General features: G+C 47.1%; 1 protein-coding gene across 1 annotated transcript in view; it reads left to right on the forward strand.

The window, feature by feature from the left end:
* The window catches only part of CES1 (carboxylesterase 1), a 43,201-nt gene that overhangs the window by 5,170 nt on the left and 16,365 nt on the right, over positions 1–21,666 (forward strand). Inside the window, exons 3-8 of the mRNA XM_027618592.2 lie at positions 9,385–9,529; positions 11,811–11,944; positions 14,152–14,305; positions 15,412–15,516; positions 16,508–16,612; positions 19,571–19,609. Of these exons, the coding sequence (XP_027474393.2) occupies positions 9,385–9,529; positions 11,811–11,944; positions 14,152–14,305; positions 15,412–15,516; positions 16,508–16,612; positions 19,571–19,609 (682 nt within the window). The remainder of the gene's footprint in view (positions 1–9,384; positions 9,530–11,810; positions 11,945–14,151; positions 14,306–15,411; positions 15,517–16,507; positions 16,613–19,570; positions 19,610–21,666) is intronic.

Raw genomic sequence — 21,666 nt, forward strand, 5'->3', positions numbered from 1 at the left:
GCAATGGCCACCATTCAAGCCCCAGCCCCATCCTGCTCCCCAGAGGTCAGGGAGGCAGAACTGCAAGTTCACTGGGTGGTTCATTTGGCAACCAGCCCCTAGCCTTAAGTAAGATTAAAAGTCATCTTATTTACATAATAATGATATCTTTATTGTTTCTTTCACAGAGGAGATTCAAAGGATTTTAGGGCGCCCGTGGCTGAAATGGGATGGAGGCCGATATATATTTATTATAAATCACAATATCACATCACACGATAAAGATAGTTTGGATGCCTGCTTTGCTCATTTATAAATATACCGGGGTGGGGGGGGGCGCCTGGGTGGCTCAGTCGTTGAGCGTCTGCCTTCGGCTCAGGTCATGATCCCAGGGTCCTGGGATCGAGCCCCACATCGGGCTCCCTGCTCCGCGGGAAGCCTGCTTCTCCCTCTCCCACTCCCCCTGCTTGCGTTCCCTCTCTCGCTGTCTCTCTCTATCAAATAAATAAATAAAATCTTTAAAAATATATATACCAGGAACATTTTTCTATGTCATTAAATATCACGACTGGACTTGTGATAGCTGTATTACATTGAGTCTTGGGTCATAATTTTTTTACCCCGTCTCTTGTTTGGGGTCATTAAGTTCTTGATGTTTTTGATAGTACAAATAGCATTCTGATGAATATCCTGCGGCTAAATCTTTATGCATACCCATGACTATTTTTGGGTAAGTTTGAAGAAATGTCATGAGTGTGCACCTTCTGTTTACATTTCCCTCCAGAAATATTCCAGCAACATTCCTTCCATTGATAATATGAAACCCTCCACTCACCAGATCTTTGGCAATGCTTGGGGTTATTAAAAAAAAAATGCTTTCTGGCTATTGGATAGGCAAAACAAAAATAATTATTATTATCATTGTAATTATATGTAATTTTGCTATTTATTCCACATTTATTTGAACACTAGTGACCTTGAACTCTTTTGCCCTTTTTTTAAAATTTTTATTGCTCTGTTAATCACCATACATTACATCATTAGTTTTTGATGTAGTGTTCCATGATTCATTGCCTGTGCACAACACCCAGTGCTCCACGCAGAATGTGCCCTCTTTAATACCCATCACCAGGCTAACCCATCCCCCCACCCTCCTCCCCTCTAGAACCCTCAGTTTGTTTTTCAGAGTCCATCATCTCTCTTAGTTCGTCTCCCCCTCCGACTTACTCCCCTTCATTCTTCCCCTCATGCTATCTTCTTCTTTTTCTTTTTTCTTAACATATGTTGCATTATTTGTTTCAGAAGTACAGATCTGTGATTCAACAGTTTTGCACAATTCACAGCGCTCACCATAGCACATACCCTCCCCAATGTCTATCACCCAGCCACCCGATCCCTCCCACCCCCCACCACTCCAGCAACCCTCAGTTTGTTTCCTGAGATTAAGAATTCCTCATATCAGTGAGGTCATAGGATACATGTCTTTCTCTGATTGACTTATTTTGCTCAGCATAACACCCTCCAGTTCCATCCACATTGTTGCAAATGGCAAGATCTCATTCCTTTTGATGGCTGCATAATATTACACTGTGTATATATACCACCTCTTCTTTATCCATTCATCTGTCGATGGACATCTCGACTCTTTCCACAGTTTGGCTATTGTGGACATTGCTGCTATAAACATCGGGGTGCACGTACCCCTTTGGATCCCTACATTTGTATCTTTGGGGTAAATACCCAGTAGTGCAATTGATGGATCGCATGGTAGCTCTATTTTCAACTTTTTGAGGAACCTCCATACTGTTTTCCAGAGTGGTTGCACCAGCTTGCATTCCCACCAACAGTGTAGGACGGTTCCCCTTTCTCCGCATCCCCGCCAACATCTGTCGTTTCCTGATTTGTTAATTTTAGCCATTCTGATGGGTGTGAGGTGTATCTCATTGAGGTTTTGATTTGGATTTCCCTGATGCCAAGCGATGTTGAGCACTTTTTCATGTGTCTGTTGGCCATTTGGATGTCTTCTTTGGAAAAATGTCTGTTCATGTCTTCTGCCCATTTCTTGATTGGATTATTTGCTCTTTGGGTGTTGAGTTTGAGAAGTTCTTTATAGATTTTGGATACGAGCCCTTTATCTGATATGTCATTTGCAAATATTTTCTCCCATTCTGTCGGTTGTCTTTTGGTTTTGTGGACTGTTTCTTTTGCTGTGCAAAAGCTTTTTATCTTGATGAAATCCCAATAGTTCATTTTTGCCCTTGGCTTCCCGTGCCTTTGGCGATGTTTCTAGGAAGAAGTTGCTGCGGCTGAGGTCGAAGAGGTTGCTGCCTGTGTTCTCCTTTAGGATTTTGATGGACTCCTGTCTCACATCTAGGTCTTTCAACCATTTGGAGTCTATTTTTGTGTGTGGTGTAAGGAAATGGTCCAGTTTCATTCTTTTGCATGTGGCTGTCCAATTTTCCCAACACCATTTGTTGAAGAGACTGTCTTTTTTCCATTGGACATTCTTTCCTGCTTTGTCAAAGATGAGTTGACCCTAGAGTTGAGGGTCCATTTCTGGGCTCTCTATTCTATTCCATTGATCTATGTGTCTGTTTTTGTGCCAGCACCATACTGTCTTGATGATGACAGCTTTGTAATAGAGCTGGAAGTCTGGAATTGTGATGTCGCCAGCTTTGCTTTTCTTTTTCAACATTCCTCTGGCTATTCGGGGTCTTTTCTGGTTCCGTACAAATTTTAGGATTGTTTGTTCCATTTCTTTGAAAAAAGTGGATGGTATTTTGATGGGGGTTGCATTGAATGTGTAGATTGCTCTAGGTAGCATGGACATCTTCACAATGTTTGTTCTTCCAATCCATGAGCATGGAACGTTTTTCCATTTCTTTGTGTCTTCCTCAATTTCTTTCATGAGTATTTTATAGTTTTCTGAGTACAGATCCTTTGCCTCTTTGGTTAGATTTATTCCTAGGTATCTTATGGTTTTGGTGCAATTGTAAATGGGATCGACTCCTTAATTTCTCTCTCTTCTGTCTTGTTGGTGTATAGGAATGCCACTGATTTCTGTGCATTGATCTTATATCCTGCCACTTTACTGATTTCCTGTATGAGTTCCAGCAGTTTTGGGGTGGAGTCTTTTGGATTTTCCACATAAAGTATCATATCATCTGCAAAGAGTGAGAGTTTGACTTCCTCCTTGCCAAATTGGATGGATTTGATTTCTTTTTGTTGTCTGATTGCTGTGGCTAGGACTTCTAATACTATGTTGAATAGCAGTGGTGATAGTGGACATCCCTGCCGCGTTCCTGACCTCAGGGGGAAAGCTCTCAGTTTTTGCCCATTGAGAATGATATTCGCTGTAGGTTTTTCATGGATGGCTTTTATGATATTGAGGTATGTACCCTCTATCCCTATACTCTGAAGAGTTTTGATCAAGAAAGGATGCTGTACTTTATCAAATGCTTTCTCTGCATCTCTTGAGAGGATCATATGATTCTTTTTCTTTCTTTTGTTAATGTATTCTATCACGTTGATTGATTTGGATGTTGAACCAGCCTTGCAGCCCAGGGATAAATCCCACTTCGTCATGGTGAATGATCCTTTTAATGTACTGTTGGATCCTATTGGCTAGTATTTTGGTGAGAATTTTTGCATCCATGTTCATCAAGGATATTGGTCTGTAATTCTCCTTTTCGATGGGGTCTTTGTCTGGTTTTGGGATCAAGGTAATGGTGGCCTCATAAAATGAGTTTGGAAGTTTTCCTTCCATTTCTATTTTTTGGAACAGTTTCAGAAGAATAGATATTAATTCTTCTTGAAATGTTTGGTAGAATTCCCCTGGGAAGCCATCTGGCCCTGGGCTTTTGGTTTTGGGAGATTTTTGATGACTACTTCAATTTCCTTAGTGGTTATAGGTCTGTTCAGGTTTTCTATTTCTTCCTGGTTCAATTTTGATAGTTGATACATCTCTAGGAATGCACCCATTTCTTCCAGGTTATCTAATTTGCTGGCATAGAGTTGCTCATAATATGTTCTTGTTGGTTGTGATCTCTCCTCTTTCATTCATGATTTTGTTGATTTGGGTCATTTCTCTTTCTTTTTGATAAGTCTAGCCAGGGGTTTATCAATCTTGTTAATTCTTTCAAAGAACCAGCTCCTAGTTTCGTTGATCTGTTCTACTGTTCTTTTGGTTTCTATTTCATTGATTTCTGCTCTGATCTTTATTATTTCTCTTCTCCTGCTGGGTTTAGGCTTTATTTGCTGTTTTTTCTCTAGCTCCTTTAGGTGTAGGGTTAGGTTGTGTATTTGAGACCTTTCTTGTTTCTTGAGAAAGGCTTGTATTGTTATATACTTTCCTCTCAGGACTGCCCTTGCTGCATCCCAAAGATTTTAAACAGTTGTGTTTTCATTTTCATTGGTTTCCATGAAGTTTTTAAATTCTTCTTTAATTTTCTGGTTGACCCATTCATTCTTTAGTAGGATGCTCTTTAGCCTCCATGTATTTGAGTTATTTCCGACTTTCCTCTTGTGATTGAGTTCTAGCTTCAAAGCATTGTGGTTTGAAAATATGCAGGGAATAATCCCCGTCTCTTAGTACCGGTTGAGACCTGATTTGTGACCCAGGATGTGATCAATTCTGGAGACTGTTCCATGGGCACTAGAGAAGAATGTGTATTCCATTGCTTTGGGATGGAATGTTCTGAATATGTCTGTGAAGCCCATTTGGTCCAGTGTGTCATTTAAAGTCTTTATTTCCAGGCGCCTGGGTGGCTCAGTTGGTTAAGTGACTGCCTTCGCCTCAGGTCATGATCCTGGAGTCTCAGGATCGAGTCCTGCATCGGGCTCCTTGCTCAGCAGTGAGTCTGCTTCTCCCTCAGACCCTTCCCCCTCTCATGCTCTCTCTCTTTCTCTCATTCTCTCTCTCAAATAAATAAAATCTTTAAAAAAAAATAAAGTCTTTATTTCCTTGTTGATCTTTTGCTTAGATGATCTGTCCATTTCAGTCAGGTTGTTGTTAAAGTCCCCCAGTATTATTGTATTGTTGTCAATGTGTTTCTTTGCTTTTGTTATTAATTGCCTTATATAATTGGCTGCTCCCATGTTAGGGGCATAGATATTTATAATTGTTAAATCTTCTTGTTGGATAGACCCTTTAAGTAGGATATGGTGTCCTTCCTCATCTCTTATTACAGTCTTTGGTTTAAAATCTAATATGTCTGATATAAGGATTGCCACCCCAGCTTTCTTTTGGTGTCCATTAGCATGGTAAATTGTTTTCCACCCCTTCACTTTCAATGTGGGGGTGTCTTTGGGTCTAAAATGAGTTTCTTGCAGACAGCATATCGATGGGTCTTGTTTTTTAATCCAGTCTGATAGCCTGTGTCTTTTGATTGGGGCATTTAGCCCATTTACATTCAGGGTAACTATTGAAAGATATGAATTTAGTGCCATTGTATTGCTTGTAAAGTGACTGTTACTGTATATTGTCTGTATTCCTTTCTGGTCCATGCTGCTTTTAGGCTCTCTCTTTGCTTAGAGGACCCCTTTCAATATTTTTTGTAGGACTGGTTTTGTGTTTGCAAATTCCTTTAGTTTTTGTTTGTCCTGGAAGCTTTTTATCTCTCCTTCTATTTTCAATGACAGCCTAGCTGGATATAGTATTCTTGGCTGCATATTTTTCTCATTTAGTGCACTGAAGATATCATGCCAGTCCTTTCTGGCCTGCCAGGTCTCTGTGGATAGGTGTGTTGCCAATCTAATGTTTCTACCCTTATAGGTTACATAGCTCTTCTCCCCAGCTGCTTTCAGGATTTTCTCTTTGTCTCTGAGACTTGTAAGTTTTACCATTAGATGTCGGGGTGTTGACCTACTTTTATGGATTTTGAGAGGGGTTCTCTGTGCCTCCTGGATTTTGATGCCTGTTTCCTTCCCCACATTAGGGAAGTTCTCTGCTGTTATTTGCTCCAATATACCTTCTGCCCCTCTCTCTCTTTCTTCCTCTTCTGGGATCCCAATTATTCTAATGTTGTTTCATCTTATCATGTCGCTTATCTCTCGAATTCTGCCCTCGTGATCCAGTAGTTGTTTATGTCTCTTTTTCTCAGCTTCTTTATCTTCCATCATTTGGTCTTCTATATTGCTGATTCTCTCTTCTGCCTCAGTTATTCTAGCAGTTAGTGCCCCCATTTTTGATTGCACCTCATTGATAGCCTTTTTGATTTCGACTTGGTTACATTTTAGTTCTTTTATTTCTCCAGAAAGGGTTTCTCTAATAACTTCCATGCTTTTTTCAAGGCCAGCTAGTATCTTTAAAGTCATGATTCTGAACTCTAGGTCTGACATCGCATTAATATCCGTATTGAGTAGGTCGCTGGCAGACCGTACTACTTCTTGTTCTTTTTGTTGAGGTGATTTTTTCCATCTTGTCATTTTGTCCAGAGGAGAATAGATGAATGAGAGAACAAAATGCTAACAGGGTAACAACGTCCCCAGAAAATATATTCTAATCAAATCAGAAAAGACCTGAAACCAGGGGAAAAGTAAGGGAAAGAAAGAAAAAAGAAAGAGAGAAAAAAAGAAAAAGATAAAAACAAACAAAAACAGAACGAAACAAAAAAAAACACAGTATGATCAAATATGATCAGGCTGGTGCATAGATCAGTGCCACACACTAGATTTTGGGTGTATTTTAGTCTGTTAGAAATGTGCCTCCTAAAATTTTAAAGAAAGACTTATATATGTACAAAATAAGGGTTGATATGATGAAGGGATGGAATATGAATGCAAAGATGAAAATTATAAAAAATTTTAAAAAAGGAATTGATAAGAAGATTTTTGAAAAAAGAAAGAAGAGGATTAAAAAGAAGGAAAGAAAGAAAGAGAAAAAAAGAGGGGGAGAGAATGTGATCAGGAGGAGACTAGAACAAAGCCATACACTAGAGATTTGGGGTATATTTTCATATGTTAAAAGAAACTGTATCTCAAAATTTTAAAGAGAACAACTTATATATATATCTGCCAAAAATAAGGGTAACTAATGAAGGGATAGAACATGACTCTAAAAATGAAAAATAAAAATGTTTTTTTTAAAAAGGGATTGATAAGATGTTGGTTGAAAAAGGGAAAAAGAAAAATTCAAAGAAAAAACACAGTTAAAAAAATTAACTTTGAAAGACTAATGAATCATGGTAAAAAAGCTATGAATTCTATGGGCAGTATTTCGCTAGCGGTGGAGTTCTGCCGTTCTCCTTGATCGGTAAACTTGGTCTTGGCTGGCTGTTCTTGCTGATCTTCTGGGGGAGGGGCCTGTTGCCATGGTTCCCAAATGTCTTTGCCGGAGGCGGAATTGCCCCGCCCTTGCCGGTCGGGGCTAAGCAATCTGCTTGGGTTTGCTCTCGGGAGTTTTTGCTCCCTGCAAGCTTTCTGTACAGCTTTGGAGGACGACAGTGAAAATGGCGGCCTCCCAATCTCCGCCCGGAGGAGCCGAGAACTCGGGGCCCCGCTCCTCAGTGCGCCCCCAGAGAAAAGCAGTCAGTCACTCCGGTCTCCCTGGTCTCTGGCTGCACTCCGTGCTCACCTGGCCTGTGACTGAGCGTTATCTCTGGCACCCGACCCCGTGTGGAGTCTCCAAACCCAGCAGATCCCTGCGGTGCGCACCCGCGCCGCTCCTCCTGGAGGAGGAAGGGGAGTCTCCCCCGCTCTGCTGCTTGTTGGGTCCCTGCTGGAGGAGCAGTGGCCCGACTGGGCCGCGGATCACAGTTTATGGCAACCCCGAGCTGAGAGCCCGCGCCTCGGTTCCGTCTCTGCAGCCGGCTTCCCCGCTCCGATACCTGGGGGCTCTGCTGCACTCAGGCACCCCCGGTCTTTCTGTGAGCCCGAGGGTCCTGAGACCACACTGTCCCGCGAGGGTTCCACCCCCAGCTTAGCCACTGGAGCGACGTCCCTCAGCGGAGCTGACTTCTAAAAGTTCCGATTTTGTGCTCCGCGGCTCTAGCACTTGCCAGAAGCGGCAGAGGCCCCTTCCCCCGCTGTCTATCCTCCCGAATATTGCCTCAGATTCACTTCTCCGTACCTCCTACCTTCCAGTAAGTGGTCGCTTTTCTGTTCAGAGAATTGTTGCTATTCTTTCCTTCGATCTCCTGTTGAGTTTGTAGGTGTTCAGAATGGTTTGATCCCTATTCAGCTGAATTCCTGAGACCAGATGAAATCCAGGTCTCCTACTCCTCCACCATCTTGCTCCGCCCCCTGCCACAGAATTTTTTTCCCTTTTTTGACATTTGATTTTCTTCTTTTATGATTGTTAGGCTCCTTGCTCTGGTGATCAGGGGAAAGTTCCCTTAGGATGGAAATGAAGAAGTCATTACTGCGGGTTCTGATTGTGCTAGTTGACAGCAGAGTGACTCGGTGACCTCATTTACAAACTGGGAGCAGTGATATCTGCATCCTGGTACCTTGAGATCCAGAAATGTTCCTTATAATGTCCTTACAAATATCATGCACTATATAGTATAGATCTTTCTGGCTGTGTGACCTTGGGTAGGTTCTCTAACCTCTCGGTGCCTCAGTGTTCTCAACTGTAAAATGGGGATAATTATAGACTCTATGTTAGGGGGCTTGCCATGGGAGGATTAAGTGAGCTAGTGTATAAGGAGTACTTAATGCCTGGCATGCTGGGAGGTCCATAAATCTTACCAGTTTTAGTCTGTGTTGGGTCTTTAAGATCTGCTATTAGGGAAACCAATAGTGCTTGCCTGGGATGGGTAAATTCTTAGCATGTCAGGGCTGCAAGACCCTTATAAAAATCACTTCCCTCACATAGACCTGGCAGATTTAAGCCAAAGCAGGCAAGGAATTCACCCCAGGTCACCCAGAAAATTAGCGAGTGTGGCGGGACTAGAACACAGTTCTCCTGATACTGCCCCACAAATATTTCATCCCTGACCTGTTGTAAGGCCTAAATGTCTGCCATTTGAGTGACTTCTCAGGGATTATGGAAGTCTGCCATGGACTAGAACATGCTTACCTAGTGGAGGACATGTTTACCTGGAACAGAGAGCTGGGATGCATCCAGGGCATGCAGGAAATGGTCCTCTCCTGGGCGGTCAGCATACGGGCAGCCTCCTCTCCTTGACCCAGGGCATCTCAAAGGCTCTGGGAAGGGGACAGGTACCAAGCCTTCTTACTATCTAGACACGGTCGTGGGAGACCTTAGCCTCAGGGTCCCCCCTCAAACCCCAGCCACACACCCAAAGAGCCTCCTAACCATCCCAATGTCTCCAGCCTGGTAAACAACTCTATTTACCAGCCTCAGCCTGCCAGTCCAAGGCCCGGCTGACCGCAGGAGACATCTTGCTCAGCTCTGAGCAAAGCTCAGAACTTCTTCTTCCTTGTCCCCCCGCCCCCACCCAGGTGCTCCCAGGACGTGATGGCGGGGCAGGTGCTCTCAGAGCTCTTTACCAACAGAAAGGAGAACATTGCTTTCAAGTTTTCTGAGGACTGCCTTTACCTAAATATTTACACTCCCGCTGACTTGACAAAGAAAAGCAGGCTGCCGGTAAGTAGAAGTTTCCCGCGCTGCAGGTCTTCTGGTGTAGACTAGAAGAGGGTGAAGGCAGCTTGGGTGGGGGTTGTTTCAGAGACCTCAGGGCTTCCTTTTCCTACCACAGCCAGACCTCATGACCACAAGGAACGCAAACTTTCCCTACCTCAGTTTCCCCTAGTGACAGACCTCTGGGGGAATTTGCTGTACTTCTGTCATGCACATTGTAATTTTTCCAGATTGTTTCTTGATAATAAAAGGACCAGAATGATTACTCTTAGAGATAAGCCAGTCCTTCCTTTACAGGTAGAAAGACTGGGGCCCAGAAAGGGGGCGGGGAGATCACACGCTGGGATTGGCAGGACCAGAGCAGAGGCCTTCAGAATTTCGGACCAAAGCTCTTTGACACAGACTAGGAAGCGAGCCTGTGGGAGGCCTTTCCTCAGCATAGTAAGATGCTCCTCTAAAAACTTCCAGGGTCTCCTGAGAGGTGTTAGGGGCAGAGCCTGGGGCAATCCAGGAAGTGCATTCTTTTGCCTTTGGCCTAATATCTGGGATTTTATTGTAGCTTATTTCCTTCCTTAATTGTCTTTGGCATGGCTGATGACCCGATGAGTCAGCATTTCTAGAATAAAGGAGGCCCCAGAGATGGAGCAATTTCCAGACTCAGGCTGGGGCTTGGAGGAGATCTCCTGGAAAAGAAGGTGATCCCCGGGGTGGAGAGGTATGGGGATGTTCGTACCCAGCCATCTCCTGGCAGGATGCCCAGGAGTGGGGGAGGGCGTCTGTGAACTTGTGAGCAGAAGCTAGCACTGCCCATGCTTGACTCAGCGAGAAGGGACCAAGTTTCACTCAGTCCTCCATTCACACATTCTTCTGTTATGTACTCAGTGCTCCCACATGCATAGCTGCAATTGGGGGTTACAACAAAGGAGGGACCAAAAAAAAAAAAAAACCCATCACCAGACAACCATTGCTTTGGAGGGTCTTACCTTCTGGGATGCTTCTTCAGCGAATCCCTGCTGACCAGCCCTTGGCTCAGCCTTCCCTCAGATGACTGCTAACTCAGTCCCTCCACCCAGACGTAGGCAAGGATCAGAGGTGGAGGAGGAACAAGGGGAGAACCTCTATTTATGGACACAGGCTCTGGAACTACAGTCAGGGCTTACATCCTGGTTCTGCCTTTTACTAGCAGAGAGACCTGGCTCTGTTTCCTTAGAACAGGGCTAATCACGCGTGAGTATCCAGTGGTGCATATCAGGCTTTGTCTAAGTGGCTGGCGAGTGCACAAGGCAAGTCCTCCTGAAGCATTAGAGTCCAAGGGAAGATCTTACTCCTCTCCTAACAGCAGGCCCACTGCACCCTGGCCAGTGGCTGCAGTGGGCTGGGTGGCTCAACAGGTGGTCTCCAGAGCTGGACCGTGTGGGTTCAAGTCCTGCTTCTGCAGCTTAATGGCTGTGCGAGCTCAGGCAGTTTTCTTGTCTGATAATGGGACAGTATTAGTCCCTATGGCATGGAATGGTACTTGGCACACAATTTGTGTTACAAATTCTTTTTTTTTATGAATAAAATGATTACAACATAATTATTTTAGCCACTCTTACTTCCTGGCTACGTGAGCTCTTACAATGCCAGAGCCAAGCGTGATGAATTCCTATATCCACCCTCATCCTCAATTCTTACCGCCGTCCCCGGCACAGAGTAGGTCCTCAGATCCCTATTAGTGAGATCATTGAAGACTTACTTGAGGAGGTGGCTTTTAGGCCAGGCTTTGGAGGATGTGGGACTTGGGGATGCGGCAGAGGCAGAAAGGACGGGATATTCAGAAGAGACCCCACCGGCGGCACGTGTGCTTCTCTGGACGGTAACTCGGGCATGGGCGCAATTTAAGTCACAGCACAAGATGTATCTAAGATGAAGCCGAAGCACAGGGCTGTAGGTGGGCAGAGTTTGCCAGGCTGCAGGAGGGGCCCTGGCACGAGGGCAATGGGAGGAGTGTTGGGGAGATGACACTCTTAGCCGTGACTGTTCCCGTGACGAAGTTGTGAAGTTCATCGGCACTGGGGCCGGGGACACAGGCAGGGCAGCCAGGGTGTACTGGCTGGGGTGGTGGCCTGGGCCCCAGTTGGGAGGAGCAGGGAGAAGAGCAGCTGCCTGCTCCAGCTTTGCTGGTGGACTTCTGGTAATGGCCTCCTCAAGTCATGGCCAAGGGGTTGGTGACGAAACCAGACAACCTCTTGAGGTCCTGCCCAGCGCAGCTTCCTCTAACCAGTACAGTTGCTTCCTTCCTGTCCAGGTGATGGTGTGGATCCACGGAGGAGGTCTGGTGGTGGGCGGGGCGTCAACCTATGATGGGCTGGCCCTCTCTGCCCATGAAAACGTGGTGGTGGTGGCCATTCAGTACCGCCTAGGCATCTGGGGATTCTTCAGGTAAGATTCTGCACAGTCCTCACTGCACATTGGCCCACCCCACCACTCCCAAAGTGAGGGTGCTAGGTATCCAGCTCTGGCCAGGTCAGCCCTCAAAGGGATCTTTGCCAGGTTCCCTAGGAAAGCACCCAAGTCCCTTCATCACAGAGCTCTACTTACCTTCTCCATCCCCAGCCACACTGGGCCACTTGCTTCTGAGCTTTTGTAGGTGCTCTTCCCTCTACCTGGAATGCCTGTTCTACCTGACGAACTTCTATTCATTCTGCAAGGCCCAACCCAAATGTCATCTCCTCTGAAATGCCCCTCTCTTTTTCACTTGTAAAAGCACTTTGTACACCTCTGTCAAGACAGCATACAGCACAGCACTTAGAGGCTTACGCATCTGACCTGGCAGGAAAGGAAGGAAGGAGCTTACTCATGGCAGGAGCTCAGTACATTCTTGTGGGTGAAGGAACGGGGTGTCTGGAGCTGAAGACTGTCAGAGCATCCGACCCCAGCCGACAGTCCTCCTGGGAGGCATGTCAGACCCACTCATCCCATTTCCTCTGGGGAATTTGGCACACACATGGAGTGAAGGCAAAGCATCTTCTGCAGTGCATGTCCACAGGGCAGGAACCAGTGCTCCCGCAGGACATAGTTACTGTGAGCCTTTTCGGAATTTGCCAGCCACAGCGCCTCCGATCCTGGGATGGCTGCAGGTGGACTGGGGGAGGGGTGGACTTCTCACAGGAAAGACCCCCGGGGCTGGAGGAGGAGGATTATCCCAGGCGTGTCCTACCCCGGGGTGTATCGCCTTCACGGAGACCCCTCTTCTCTCCCACCTGTGGCCAGTCTCTCTGCTCCCCATTATGGTCAAGCTGCTACATGAGGCTTCCCGAGGCTTCTCCTCCCACTCTGTTCTCTGCCCAGTGACCCAAAAGCTTTTGGGCCAACCTTGGGAGCAGCCACACACAATTCCTCCCACGTGATCCTCTGGCCTCTGTGTGCATCTCTCTCTCCATCTTCACTGGTTCCCGGGTGACCTCAGGAGCCACATTCAAAGCTCCCTATTTCAGCCCCTGCTTCTTTGAAGCCCAGATGTACCTCATTAACTACGACCTTGCACCTGTTGCCGCCTCCACTGGACGTCTGAAGGGGACTGCACCCTCCTTGGGGACAGACTCAACCCTCGACTCCCACTGGACTTTCCTACTTTGCCCACAGCGCCTCCTGTCGGCTGCTGGCAGCACCCCCCACCCCCCACTGCTCCGGATAGACTTGTGGTCAGCCTTGACCTCTTTTTCTCACCTCTTCACATCAGGGTCAGCAAATCCTCTTGGTTCCACCTTTAAAATATATTCAGAATCCAACCACTTCTCACCTCTTCCCTTATGCCCCCTAATCAAAGCCCTTCGTGTCTCTCTCCCAGATAACTGTAATAACCACCTACTTTTATAACCTGCTACTTTGATGCTGTGTCTGTCTCATCCACACAGTAACCACAGTGACCATTTAAGACATAAATGGAATTTTGTCATTGGCCCTGAAATGGCTTCCTATGTTACTAACAATGACATCAAAGTTCTTACCAAGGCCCACAGAGTCCTTTAACTGCATGTACTACACTCACACTTTTGTCCACTAGACCCCAGGACCTTTGCACTGGCTGTTTCTTCAGCCTGGAATTCCCTTCTTCGGATATTTGCAAGCTCATGTGCTCATTCATTCAGGTCTCTATTCAAATGCTACCGCCTCAAAGAGGCCTTTCTTGGTCATGTGATCTGAAATAGGACCCCACTGCTCCACCCCTGTCTTTTCCCTTACCCCATTTTACTTTTCCTAGAGGTACTTTCACTATCTGACATTATTTTCTGTATTTATCAGTTTGTTTGTGATCTGTAGTGTGAGCTCTGTATAGTCAGAGATTTGGACTGTTCTGTTCTCAGATGTGCTCCTAGCTCTTAGAACAGTGTTTTGCACAAAGTGCTCCTAGCTCTTAGTACAGTGTTCTGTGCAAAGTAGATGTTCAGTAAATAGATGCCAGTTGAGTAAATGTAGCGCCCTACAACAGAACAATGCTACAGGAATGGAAGACAGAAGACCCTTGTGTCAGGGCTGTGGAAGGCTGGTCTTTTTCTAGAAGGCTCACCTAGAGCCCCCAGCCCCATCTATGGTCCTGAGAACCCTGCCATGTAGTCTGTGCTCCCACCCCTGCCCCATTCTTACAGCACAGGGGATGAACACGGCCGCGGAAACTGGGGTCACTTGGACCAGTTGGCTGCACTTCGCTGGGTCCAGGAGAACATTGCCAACTTTGGAGGGAATCCAGGTTCTGTAACCATCTTTGGAGAGTCAGCGGGAGGTGAAAGCGTCTCTGTTCTTGTAAGTGTTCCTGGCCCTGATATGGCTGCTGATGGGACCCCTTGGTGCCTTCGGACCAACTGGCAGCTTTACTTACAAGACCTGGATTCAGGGCTGACCCTACTCTGCACGGCATCAGTTGGTGGAGAGTTAATGGCAGAACTCTCCTTGGCCCCCAGGAGGCTCAGAGCGCAGGCTAGCATCCTAGGGCCTTGAGAATCTCTGGCCACAGCTACAGCAATGATACTCCTCCTCCTCTAACGTGGTCGAGTTCTCTCTCTCTCTCCTTCCTGCTCGTTTTAACATTAGGACTTGCTTCACTTCTCCTGGCAAGTAGGGGTGGGTATAGACTATGCGTAAGAGTTGGACAAAGTGTCATTGTTGAGCTGGAAGTCAGGTCTGCAGGTCAAGAGACGCCAGCACCAAGAACAGGTCAGGGGCCTCCCGTGAGGACAGCCGCCTCCGGGACTGAGATGTGGAGCTGGACTGGGGGTGGGGGCAGGGAGGGACAGGGAGGCATGGGACAGTGGTGTGGGCACCTGGGGCTCCTGGGGGCCTGGTGTGGGGAGTGGGGCTGGGGGACCCACTGAAGGCAGCAGAGATGGAAACCAGATAAAATGCTGGGAGCCATAAACCACCTTCCAACCCCCCACTGTTGAGCAGAGGGTCGGTGCTATTACTGTATTTTTAGCAATATATGTATTGGTTTCCTTGTCCAATACTCAGAGGGAAATGTTTTTATATATTATCAAGTGGAGAAAAAGGAAAAGTACAAAGAAGCGCAAAGAAGAAAAGAGTCCTCCATAGTCCCATTACCCAGGGAAGCTCACCACAGACATTTTGAGACTTATTTTTCTAGTGTTTTCCCCATGACTCACTCCTGTCTCTCTATCTATCTATCTGTCATCTATCTGTCTTAAGATTTTTTAAGATTTTATTTATTTGAGAGAGAGAGTGAGAGAGAGCATGTCAGCCTGGGAACAGGGCCAGGCCAGGCGAGGACCTGCCACAGTCCCTGGGTGCCCGAGTCTCCAGGGGAACGGGCCAGGCCAGAGCTAAGGATGAGGTGGCCCTTGAAGACCCCTCCCCATGAGCGTAAACTCTCTTCCTGTCCACTCCCCTGCCAGGTGCTGTCTCCCCTGGCCAAGAACCTCTTCCACCGGGCCATCTCTGAGAGTGGTGTGGCCCTCACAGCTGTCCTGGTTAAGAAAGACATGAAGGACACAGCTCAGGTAGGTCTCACGCTGGACCACTGCCACACCCTTGGCTCTGCTTTCCTGGAATCTTCAGGGGCCTTTCTTGCCATGGGATCCAGCGGGCATCATCAAGGAATCACCAAAGTAAGAACAGTTGAGTGGAAGGGCAAGGAGACACCTCAGCCAGCCTCCCAGTTTGACTGCTGAGCAAACTGGGGCAGACAGTGGAAGCAGCTTGTCAAGGTCAAGGAGCAATTGGGGCAGAGCTGGGACTCAAACAGGTGACTCTGGACTGCCAAGACAGTGCGCTGTCCCCTGAGCACTCTTTCCAAAGTGTGCCAAGGTGGGGTGCCAGCCACATGGTGGGCAGTGGACTGTCACCGTGTCTGGTCTCTCTCAGGATCTGAGTTCTGGTCACCCACTTGCAGCATGTGGGCCTGGAGTGGCCCCCCCTTAAGCGCCTCATGGCTGGGGTGGGTTCCTGGGAATTCATTCATTCATTCATTCATTTATTCGTCACATAATTTTGATATAGCCAGACATCTAGTAGCCTCGTGAAGTTTGCATTCTATTAGAGGAGACAAATTAATGATTTTTATAATCACACAGATTCTAAAATCTCAACTGATAAGGCAATAAAGCAGAGGTATCTGATGTCATAACGGAATCCAAAAAGAACACTTAACCTAGTGCATAGGGTGAGGTTATCACGAAAGACTTCCTGAAAAGAAATTTGAAACCAGGCAGTGTGAGTCTGGATTCCGTGCTCTGAAGCCCCACTTCGTGCTCCCTCCCTTTTGACACTCAGCTCTCAGATCATTTTGCCCATTTGAACAGAGATAAGGTAACAGAGACAAAGCTTGTTTAATTGGCATGACTGGGACCCAGGACCCTCACCTGCTGGTCTAGAGTATGTTCTGCTCCCCTCTGCTGCCTTTAGAAATGAAGGTTGGGGTAGAACACCTCTTTATTGATCGAGGGAAGGGACATGGCTCTTGAGTTCTACAGTTGCTTGTGATCTCTGCAGCGAATTGGTGTCTTTGCTGGCTGTAAAACCACCTCCTCGGCTGTCCTTGTTCACTGCCTGCGCCAGAAGACGGAGGATGAGCTCTTGGAGACGTCGCTGAAGATGGTAGGCATATCCATTCTCGTGACCGCACAAGCCCCCAACCCTGTGCACTTGACCCAAGCTTCATTATTTCAGCTGTCTCCTTGCCCCTGCACCAGAAAACTGCCTGGGACAGTGTTCCTGGCCCCCAGGGAACAGTGTCAGCCTCTGGATCTGAATGGGAATTTTTTTTCTTTTTTATTATGAAGTATCTCAAACATTTGCAAAGTTGAAAAACAACATAATGAGCAAATTGTGTGATAATTTCTCACCTCAACCCCAACTCACTGTTTTCCCATTCTTGTTTCCAAATGTATTTTAAAAGAAATTAAGCATTACATATTCCCAGAGGTAACTACTGTTCTGAATTTTGAGGATGGGATATTAAGAACAAAGATTTTAAGGAAGGTTGTCACACTGTATCTTGCTTAATTTAGAGACTACCTCAATTATAATCCCGTGGTGGCCTGAAACTCTGCCTCAGTTGTGGTTCTAGAATAACCATACATCCACCCACCCATCCATCCAACTATCCATCAACCCATTCATCATCTTATTTTCCATCTATTCATCTGCCAATCTATCAGTATTCTTTCATCAGTTTAATATCCATCCATCCATCCATCCATAACTTTCATTATTTCCATCATCCGTGTATCATCCAACCACCATATATCTTCACCCCAACATTCAACAATCCGGAAACAGTGATCCATCCAAACCTAGTCAGCTAGTTATTATTCATCTATCTACCTATCCATGCAGTTCATCCACACTCCATGTAGTGACCAACTCCATCCATCATCTAGCCAGCCAGCCAGCCAGCCATCCATCCCTCCATCCATCCATCCATCCATCCATCCATCCATCCATCCAACCATCCATCCATCCAACCATCCATCCATCCATCCATCCATCCATCCAACCGTCCAACCGTCCATCCGTCCATCCGTCCATCCATCCAACCATCCAACCATCCATCCATCCATCCATCCATCCATCCAACCATCCAACCATCCATCCATCCATCCATCCATCCATCCAACCATCCAACCATCCATCCATCCATCCATCCATCCATCCATCCATCCATCCATCCATCCAACCATCCATCCATCCAACCATCCATCCATCCATCCATCCATCCATCCAACCATCCAACCATCCATCCATCCATCCATCCATCCCTCCATCCATCCAACCATCCATCCATCCATCCATCCCTCCATCCCTCCATCCATCCATCTACCAATCCATCCCTCCATCCATCCATCCATCCAGCCATCCATCCAGCCATCCATCCAGCCATCCATCCCTCCATCCATCCAGCCATCCCTCCATCCCTCCATCCATCCATCCATCTACCAATCCATCCCTCCATCCATCCATCCTAGGTGTATGGAAAGGATAACTGGGAGGGGGTGTGATGCAGACATTAATCATATATAGTGTGCTGACAAGGAACTATCCAAGGAGAAACATACTCATATACTTCGTAGGTTAAGGATGGTGGGAGTATATAGAGAGGAAATGCTCATAATAGCAGGGATGCTTCACAGAGGAGGTGACATTTGAGGACTGATGGGTGGCTATGACAGTGTGTCATCACAAGGACACCCAGAGAATACAGCAGGAAGGCCCAATGGGAACTCTTCCTTCTGTGGGGGAAGGATGTGAATGTGAGATCGGGCATAGCTTGAGCCCCTGGACTCTGTCCGGGCCCTCAGCTCCTGAGGAAACTCCTGGACCCCAGGGCCAGGGCTCTGACACTAGACTCTGCTCTGTTTCCTGGTTTGATTCCAACGTGATCTTGGTTTCTCGGGCTCAAATAAGGTGATCAGTGCATTCAAAGAATGAAAACATAACCATTTCTAATTCCTGAAAAGAGGCAGGTTTATTTCAGCAGTTCTTCATTGGCTTAAGAGGACCCAGCTTATAAGAGAAGAGTTGGTGATTTTGAGAAAACCCAGAGGACTTAAGGGCCTATGTTATCCTTGTGAGATTTTCTGAGATCATGTAGAGTCTTTCCATGATTATCAACTCTCCCCAAAACACACACACACACACACAGGCACACAGACACACACACCTCTGACTGGAAGGGCCACAACCCATAATAAGGAGTGCCTGACTGGTCACTCGCTGCATACTGGTCAGACTTATTAGCTACAGTGTAATATTACAATCAGTGCAATCTTAGCGAATATATAACAAAGAGAAGCACGGGGTGGGGTGAATTTCAGTGAGCTTGTATAAATCAGGACTTTCTGATGCAGGATGAGGAAACTTATCTCAAAGTGTCTTGAATGGAGAAAGAACTATCTTGTAACAAAATCTTTAGGTGACGGACTGGTTTCAGGCATGGCTGGATCCAGAGGCACATATGGTATTATTAAGAATATACCTGCTCTATCCCTCAGCCTTTTTTTTTTTCTTCTCTCAGTGCTGGCTTCGCTCTCAGGCAACTTTGTTCCCTGGGGAGGTAAAGTCAGCAAGAGCATCTAGACTTACATCCTATCTATTTAGACACGGTTCACAATAATTCCAACAAAAGTTTTGGGGTAAAGTCTATTGGATTGACATGGTTATGTGCCCATATCTGAACTAATCTCTGTGGTCAGGGAGATGGGGCACCCCAAGTCACATATAGATGCCTGGATTTGTGGAGTGAGAATGGGGAAAAAGGAGGTCCCCCAAAGGATGACTGGAATAGTATTGTCTAGGGGAACAAGAAGGGGAAATGGATGGAGGGCAAGGCAGGCAGGAACAGCAGAGAGCCGGCTTCTGCAGCACTCTCTGCCCCCATCCCACACCTACACCTGTGCCCCTGCCCAGGGGAGCCAGTGTCCTGCCCACTTCCTCTTGGCCCAGCCAGGGTGGCACCGGGAGGGAGATCCTGACACCCTTGGCACACCGCTCGCAAAGATTGGCTTTTGTCCCTGGAAGCCTTCTCATGCACACTCTCTGCCTTTATCTTCACAGAAATTTTTCACTCTTGATTTGTTTGGAGACCCCAGAGAGGTAAGAACTTTTGGTTTCTTGATTACAGGTTTTAAGTCCTGACATGTTTAAGCTCCAGTTAAATATGAATGAAAAAAATCCTCCCTTGGGACTCATGGTAACTCCTTATGTTTACATTGCTGAAGCCCAGAGAGGGCCAGCAACTTGCCTGGATAACACAGCCAAGTGGACCAGACATGGGACTGGAACGGATTCCCTTGAGTCCCAGCTCAGTGCTCCCAGTTATCACCTCTGTGTCCCTTGGGCCCAGCCTACTCCCCACTTCTTGTTTACATTTCCTGCTCCCAAAATTGTCCCTCAGGAGAGGACTGGACTAGAAACTTCCACTATAGGGTGGTGGAGATAGCTGGATGAGGAGTTTCTTCAGGAACCTTCACTGAGGAGCTAGGTCTTTCCCGGGAGGGAAAGCTGTGCAAGCTGTGCAAGCTACACGGTTAGCAGGGCCCTCCGAAAGAGGCCAAGAATCTCAGCCCTGAGGACACCACCCTCCCCCCGCCGCCCCGGAACTCCAGGAGCCTCCCATCTCCTTCCTCCTGCCTCGTGCCTTCCAGCACATTGACAGGTTCTGAGACATCTCTGCCACATCTTGCAGGGTCCTGTGCTCTCTGCTCTCTCCTGGGGATCCTGGCGCCTGCCTTAAAAGGTGTTGTGAGGATTCCCTGAGATTCACTCAGCAAAGATTTCATTAGCACTTACTATGTGCAGGGACCTGATTCAGCAGCTGGGGAAATAGCAATAAAACAGGCAAAACAAATCTAATGCCCTGCCCTCTTGGAGTGAAGGGAGAGAACAGTAACAAAAAAGATATGTCATGCGTTTGGTGATGGTCCTCGCTATGAAGAAAAAGAAAGTGAGGAATGGGGATAGGGTTTGCGGTGGTTTGGATTTGCATAGCAGGGTCAGGGAATGGCTCAACAAGAAGCCATTTGACACTTGACACTGGGGCCAAGTTCTGGAGGCGGGGAGGAAGGCAGCCGTCAGGAAAACTGGAGGAAGAGTGCTCCAGGCAGAGGGAACAGCAGCTGCAAAGGTCCCGAGGCAAGAGGCCAGTGTGGCTGGTGTGGAGGGAGTCGGAGGAGGGCACAGGCTTGGGGCCAAAAAGGAAAGAGAAAGAGAGGTTGGGGCAGTCCCTTTGGAGGACTTGGAGTTTGATTCCAAGTAAGATGGGAAGTTTTGGGAGGGTTTTGAACAGAGGAGGGAGTTGACCGTGGGTTTACAAAAGGGCTTTTTGATTGCTGCATGAAAACCCAAGGTAGGGAAGGGTAGGGCAGCCCCAGGGAGACCAGCTGGGAGGCCCCTGAGCTGCAGCAGGACGGGCCATGGCGGCCCCGGGCTGGGCCCATGGCAAGGGGGATGGTGAGACGGGGCCAGAATCTGGATAATTCTGAAGTCATGGCTGACAGGGTTTGCTAACGGACAGGATGTGGGGCGGAAGTCTCCCCTGGACTTGGACTGTCTTTCACCTCTACGTCTCCTCCCCACCCTTGCCCCACGATGCTGCCAGACTGACCCTTGTAAACGTAGGTCAGGGCATGTCACCTCCTTAAAAGGCTGGCCTTCCTTACAAGACCAGTACCCTCGCCCCCATGGAGTTATTCCTTCAGAGCATAGCCCTCTGGCTGCTCTCTGCCAGGCCTTATGCATAAAATGTTCTGCACCGGCTGAGCCTCCTAGGCCGTGCCCAGGCTGGCAGAGGCTTTGGGCCCATGTGAGGAATTTTCATCAAAGGTAACACCGAAAATGAAGACGTTTTCCAGTGCAATGAGAGCCCATCCCTGATGCTTTTATTTGTGCTTTTTTTTTTAAGTCTTTTTGTTAAATTGTTATGTTAATCACCATACATTACATCATTAGTTTTTGATGTGTTCCATGATTCATTCTTTGTGCATAACACCCAGTGCTCCACGCAGAATGTGCCCTCTTTAGTACCCATCACCAGGCTAACCCATCCCCCCACCCCCCTCCCCTCTAGAACCCTCAGTTTGTTTTTCAGAGTCCATCGTCTCTAATGGTTCATCTCCACCTCCAACTTACTCCCCTTCATTCTTCCCCTCCTG

This window comes from Zalophus californianus, chromosome 17 (genome assembly GCF_009762305.2).
Source record: "Zalophus californianus isolate mZalCal1 chromosome 17, mZalCal1.pri.v2, whole genome shotgun sequence".
Lineage (NCBI taxonomy): Eukaryota > Metazoa > Chordata > Mammalia > Carnivora > Otariidae > Zalophus > Zalophus californianus.